General features: G+C 41.2%; 1 protein-coding gene across 1 annotated transcript in view; it reads left to right on the top strand.

Annotated features, from left to right (window-relative positions):
• The first annotated feature begins 392 nt into the window (after positions 1-392).
• Positions 393-7,014, top strand: part of LOC138300704 (testican-2-like) — a 101,804-nt gene continuing 95,182 nt past the window's right edge. The window contains exons 1-3 of the mRNA XM_069240382.1: positions 393-441; positions 3,685-3,799; positions 6,846-6,960. Coding sequence (XP_069096483.1) covers positions 3,768-3,799; positions 6,846-6,960 — 147 coding nt within the window. The 5' untranslated portion in view covers positions 393-441; positions 3,685-3,767. The remainder of the gene's footprint in view (positions 442-3,684; positions 3,800-6,845; positions 6,961-7,014) is intronic.

The raw sequence follows: 7,014 nt of genomic DNA, 5'->3' as shown, positions 1-7,014 counted from the left end.
AACGGTACCTCATCCATTGTCAAATTCAGATGGTCTCTCATGCAATTATTTCGGTTCGGCACAGCCCCACCCTCTTCTCCTTTATATCTAGATTGATAAAACATTTATGGGATGAAATGTCTTGTTACAATGGCTGATGGACCTGACTATCCTCGATTTTATGGTTGTATAAAATGAACTGCATATTTAATTTTTTTATCAGATTTAGTTGGGTACGTTTTGTTTATATGTTGTGCCAAATGTTAATTGAAGCCTGACCTACTGGAATATGTTGCACTTTACAAGTTAATAATGTTCATCTATATGACTATTGTGTAGGTGTTGCTTTGGAGCAGCAATTACACTCATGCGTGTCCTTTTATTGACCTTCTTTCCTATCCCTATTTTTCGCACAGGATGACTATATCAAGAACTGGGAGGATAGCCAACCTGGAGATGAAGGTAAAACTTGATGATTAGTCATTGATTTTAATCAAAGTGAACTTCCCTGATGGTTGGCTTCAAATTTTCCTTTCAGTAATAAACAGTCTGTGAGTGGGAGGTGTGCGTGCACATATTATCACTTTTGCTTTAAAGTATTCTGCGCTAGTCTGCTATTTGTTGTCCTAGGTAGAATGTAATACCTGAGTTTTCCTTACAACTCAAACCATGTCCTTCTAAATTATTATTAGACCTTTCCATTAGGTTAATAAGGAACAGTTTGCCACTACAGGCCAAATAAGATCTCTTGGTAATCATTCCTTTTAAGTTAATCAGGCTCTCTTGTTAAAAGTGATGTTTTGTTTAGTGAAAGAGAAGTCGTTGTATGTCATGAAACCATGGTCTGACTGGCTGAGAGAATGTTGCTAAGCATGATTCATCAGAGCTGATGCGTCACTTTATCTGTGCCACCCTAGCGGCACACGACACCATGTTTGCACCGAATTTTGATGCTTTTGTGGTGCTTTGACGCTAGTTTCTATGGTTGCTGGTTTCTATGGGTGCGTCTCAGAGTAGGCGTTAAAAATGACGCCAAAAATGGTGCAGTTAAATCTGTTAAATTTCACTGCGCCATTTTTGTGGGCTTCCTAGTGGCAGGCATAATGTGGCGCAAGGAGTTACAAAGCGGCGCAATGCATGCATTGCGCCACTTGGCAAATATGACCCTGGGAAAAGGCCACCTTAGCATAAAAAAAATGATGCAAAGGTGGTGCTAAGATGGCACAAAGGAATCTTAAATATGCCCCTTATAGGTAATTCACAGGTCGTGGAAGCACGCATCATCAAAAGTCAGCAGATGGCCGTCTGTCCACCTTGCAGTTCTCTCTTCTCATTCAGAGGTGGAAGAATACCTTGGTTTCTGACATCATAGCCACAGCTGTTCTTGGCCTTCGGAGACCCGTTGCCATTAGTCCATGTTCAGTAATGTTTCCTGTTCAAGGCCATGATGAAAACAATGACTCCCATGTGCTGATAGAAAATATCCAAACCATCAGGAACATTCGGGCCCATATGTACAAGAAAATAATACAGCGTGGTGCCGAAAGCCAGCTTGCGGCACCATGCTGCACCATTAGGAAACTGCAGGGATGTGTTGTATTTACAGCAATACGACGCTTCCCTGTACTTTCCCTGCACTGGCGCACAATTGGCTGCCTAGAGCCAATGCAGGAGCCCTTGCACCATGGTGCAAGGTAGCCTGTATTGCAGGGATCATTGTTTAAGTGCAGGAAGGGACACCTTTCTGCACATAAACGATCATTAATGCCCTTTTCCTCCTATGTGTGCTGCAGAATGCATCACACATCAAATAAGCTAAAAATAAGGGGAAATCAAGGTATTTCTCCTTGTTGCACCACTTTTAAGCTACCCCTTTGAATCTGACACATTCCCAGGTTTAGGAAACCTCGTAAAAATGGGAATGCATCAGATTCCATGTGTTTTGCGTGGGAAAACCCACAGCAACATCCACTCAATGCCCCTTTCACGCAGTTATGCATGAAAGGGGGCCATATTTACAAGGCCATGAAAAGCCACGCAAGGTGGTTTTACATGGCATTGTAAATATGTGCAGGCACACTGCACTGCCAAAGCATCACGAAAGTGATGCCCCGGCTGCGTTATTGTGCCGCAGGGGCCTTGTAAATATACCCCTGACTTTTTGAAGTAGAGAAATAAATCCTCTCTTAGATTGGCAGTGGCATTGCCCATAAACATGACATGGTAGCCCAGCTGGCAGTACATTTTTGCCAAAAGTGCTCTTGCCCTCTCAAAGGGTACCCAAATGGCTAATTCAGTCATAGAGGTTTCAGATTTATATCTCTCTGCTCGCAAAATTGTTTGGAGGTGCCACTAAAGGGATCTTAATAAAAACTCCTAATTATTTTAATATGGTTAAATCACAGAATAGCCCGTGAACCCATTGTGTTACGTGAACCTATTGTGCTACACACACTGGTGTAGCAGCACAAATGGCGGATGAGTCAAATACAGGGAATTGTTTCTGTAACCTTATGAACGTTTGGTCTAGCTCATTCGAGTCACCTTGGACTTAGGATAACATACTGACCTTAGCTCTTAGTAAAGGTCCTAAGAGCAGGAGAATCAAACCAAAGTTTCAGTGCCGGTGAGGATTACGTGAAGCAAGTGGGATCTCTCACACTCATAATCTGGCCTTTTTTCTCTTTCCCCTGGGAGTTTGTCAGGAATCTTGGTCTCAAGCTCAGAGAAGCAATGTCTGCATAAGTTCTGAGTCTTTGCCTATCATACTATCCCTAACCTATGATCTGCTGTTACTTCCATCTCTCGGCTTTTTGATCTTATAAAGTATAATTCCCCTCGAGCATCTTCTATGTTCTGGTCTGTCTATTCCAAGTAGTGTCATAAATAGGATAGATTAGGGCAAAAGAAATCCAGTAGTTGCTAAGTGCTTTAACTAAAAGGCATGTCTGGTTGGCCGCATGTGCAGCAACAGACAGGGGTGCCAGTATCCATCCCACTTTGCCTAGGCCAGAAAAGGTTTTCACCTCGTCCTAGCTTCTAAACATACTCCAAGGACATTCATGTACAAAGTGGACTAACTGAAGAAATGGAGCGTCCATCAAAATATTAACCTGGTGTACCAAGCATTTCATATTCAAGCATTTTTGACAGACACACATTTGATAAAAAAATTTAGCATATACCATGAAGCAGTGTTATGGTACCAGAATATCATAGTCTAAATGTCCTCGGACAAATATACTATGGCCTAATTAACAGTTACTAAACTAGCGCCGCTATTGGAGTTAATAATAGAAAATGTACACCCAATGGAGTGATGTCTGTCAAAGATATTTAGGCCAAGATACTTATGTTAGACAATATGGATATAGATATTCTGACATGCAATGAAAGCAGGACAATCAGTGGAACTAACTGAAAATGGGATGAGGCTATTCCCTTACTCGCCACACATACCGTGAATGGGGATTGTTGGAATGGGATCAGAAGATCCCCACTTGGACACTGGACACGCAGTAATCCCTGCCATAACCTCAGCATGCTGAAATAACCGAAAGGCAATGAACAACACTTGTTAACAAAAGCAACTAAATAAATAAATAAATGGTTCTGAGTGATATTTCTGGGCTTGTAACCACTCCATTGTATTATTCCAGTGATATTAATCGTAGTAATATTTATTTACCAATGTGCTCTGTTTAGCATTGGACACGACGAAGGATCCCTGCCAGAAGGTGAAATGTAGCCGGCATAAAATTTGCATAGCACATGGCTACCAAAGAGCCATGTGCATCAGCCGCAAGAAGCTTGAGCACAGGTAAGAACCATTGAAGGAAACCTATTGCGAGCACATGTTCGAGGATACAAAGCGTCAGTATAACATGAATCTGTTAAGTCTGTTTTTACTTTGTATCTACAGTGAATATGTCATTATATAAAAAAAGATCCATGTATTGCACTACTTTTCAGCCCCTTTGGGTCCTATCAACATTACAAGCCCATCCTTCACCATCCACCCTCCCTCCTATCTACATTTGCTTTTTTCTTGAAGATTCTTTAGAGGGATGGGCATGGTCAAAAACAGGGCATGGTCTCCCACAGGTCAAGGGCACCTTGTTGCACCCATGAGACACAGAGTGGAAGGTGACACAGTGCACTACAAAGGTGATCATGCTCGGGAGCGCCCCCATACATGGGTTGTGCACGCTCCTTGCGCCATTGTGTCCCTTATATCCAGCACCGTGTAGTGTATGAGTCACTTGTCATCCCTTTCTGTTGCAGTTTAGACATGATGTTGTGGTGTTTCATTAAGTTAGTGCCTTCCTTCTTTTCTATATTACCTGGCTGTTGTGATTTCTAATTTCAGTGTTTCTTATTTTCTTTCAGGAAAGAATAGTATCTTTTTATTTCGTAATAGTTTACATAAGTAATTTTTGTTGCTTTCAAATGTTTGACGCAAAATATATTTTTACACATGTAGTACAGATGCCCCAGATCTTATGTGCTGCTTTGGAAAAGGCGTATTGAAAAAAATATTTTAATCATCATCATATTCCGCTATAGTCAGCCGCTCTATTGTATTGCAGCAGAGGTTAAAGTGGGCAGGACCTGAAGGGCACAATTTGGCCCCGCTTTTTAATTTAAGGAAGTTTTCCTACTTTTTGTTAAAAAAACAACCTTCCTGTGATAGGTAATTTCGACAGCTTAGATGCCTCAGCTGAAGTAGAGAGGAAGGAATCGTCTGTGCTGCCAAGCCAGGGAGGACTAGGCAGCTACACAAGAAACAGGCCTTCTTGCCAAGCCGCCTGCTGTCTGAAAGATATGTTAATGTGTGTAATTGGTTAGTCAGCAAGTATAAAGGGTCCTTGGAAGCTGGTATTGGCTTTACTTGATGACAAAGATTTATTGTTTTGAGTGGTATTATAAGAGTGGTACCAGCTGAGTTCTGGAGTTCATGCATTTAATCCACACTTATACAAATTGTTTGCACTAGGTTCAGTCTGTATATTTCTAAAAATCTAAAACCTGTATTTTAAAAGCACTTTTTTTATCTTAAACCTAATTTTGTGTACATTTTCTGGTAGCTTATCTTATGTTGTGTGTAATATAAGTTTAAAATAATTGCTTAAATATTTACAGTGCTTTCTGTCACAAGTTAAGGCGTCATATCACTAGAAATACACATCACTATTCCTAAATGCACCACCCACGATTCTATTCTGTGGCTACCTGGTTACACAGACATCTTCAGTGATCCCATTAGGAAATATAGGGTTCACAGCATAAAACAGAGCATTTCTCATGGTTCAACAACCTGTATGTCTGTGCAGAGAAAGAGCTCGTTTGTAGACATTTAATAAAAGGGAGGATTATCAGGAGGGAAGCATTCACGATTTAAGATTTCTCCTTCTTGAATATACAGTCTGGGGTCATATTGTGAGAAGATTGGTCCCATCCACTGGACTGCCTGGTGTGCAATTCAGACGACCAAGAAGCAGATTTTTCTTCAAAAAGATCATCAGTGTAGAGCTTTGAGTGCCGAGGTAGTGGAATCCATCTGATCGGCACGATCTAGCTGGCTGCGGCATACACGATTTCCAATTAAGTGTCTAGAGTCCACTGTATCATGGGATACGGACCTAATTAAATGAAGATATTCTGAATTATACTCAGTGTGTAGAATGAACTCTGGTCACTGTGATGAGTTAGACTTCGAGCTAGAGCTCAAGGTTTTTCATCTCAATTAACGTGGCTAGCAGCCCTCTCATCACCAGAGACTAGGTATATAAGGGTGAAATTTTGCCATGATAGGTTAAAGTTTCCAATTTAGAAATGTTTAGTTTAAGATGGTTCCTCTGCATTCCATCACTAGTCTGCTCCAGTTAGTCATCAGCCTTTGTGCTTTAGTCAGTCATCTCCCTTGGTAGAGCAGTCAACAGATACCCTAATGTGCACCAGACTGTTTCTACAATATTCAGACTCACTCCATTCTGCTCCAGTCATCCACAACCCCATTCCCCTCCCGTCTACCATCCATTACTCTGCAGGAATCAGACGTCGGCCCATTATGCTCCAGTCACCCATTATTTCTAACTACTCGACTCACTTATCACACTCAGTATACTCTTGTCAACACTCACCAACCCTTCTCAAAACAAACATGCTATATTTCTGCTCCGTCACTGTTTTCTTGTTTTAGACTTCAGCCCTTTTAGCTCCATTTGGCCATTTTCACATGTAGGTCCAGTCAGATATCACCCCATTTTATTTCACTCAGTTATTACGCTATTCATCTCCAGCCTGCCACTGACCTACACATCACAGGTCGGTAAGCTTTCTGTGCTGTTGCTGGTATCTATAATTTATTTCTGTTGCAGTCTATCATGGTGAATTGTGTTTCAGTTAGCTTTCACGACCATATCATGTATTACGTACAAATGGGGCTTGATAACGACAAAAAAAGTATCCTTTCCAGGCGCAAAAAGTATCACATGCAAGTTTGGGTGCACGTCAAATACATTATATTTCTCTAATGAGTACATTGTATTCCGTTCCTTTTTGTTTCTCCGTCTTGCTCACATAATCTTTCCTCCTTATTTTTTTCTACTCTACTACTTCTCTTTTTGCACACGAACATAACCTTGGGCTTTAACTTACTTTCATTGTGATGATTCTTTTTTCATCTGACTCACTGTTTTCATTCTTCTTCTACTTCCATTTTGAACTCGTCATTGTGGTTTATCTCTTCCTCTTCTTTTCTATTTTCTTCTTCTCCCTTCTTGATTGTGACTACATTGCTCACTCTCTCGCTGTCTCTTTTTCCATTCTTATACTCTGCTCATGTTTGGTTCTCACCTGGCCAGAATCAAGCAGCCTGCCGTGAAACTTCATGGGAACAAGGAGAACCTCTGCAAGCCATGCCACGTGACCACACCTGCACCTGTATGCGGCTCCGATGGACACACGTACAGCTCTGTGGTGAGGATATTGTGCAAACCTCTAGACCTACTTATCTATTAAGCCTTAGACTAA

The sequence above is a fragment of the Pleurodeles waltl genome, chromosome 6, assembly GCF_031143425.1.
Source record: "Pleurodeles waltl isolate 20211129_DDA chromosome 6, aPleWal1.hap1.20221129, whole genome shotgun sequence".
Lineage (NCBI taxonomy): Eukaryota > Metazoa > Chordata > Amphibia > Caudata > Salamandridae > Pleurodeles > Pleurodeles waltl.
Note: the sequence above shows the minus strand (reverse complement) of the source record. Positions and strands in the feature narration are given on the sequence as shown.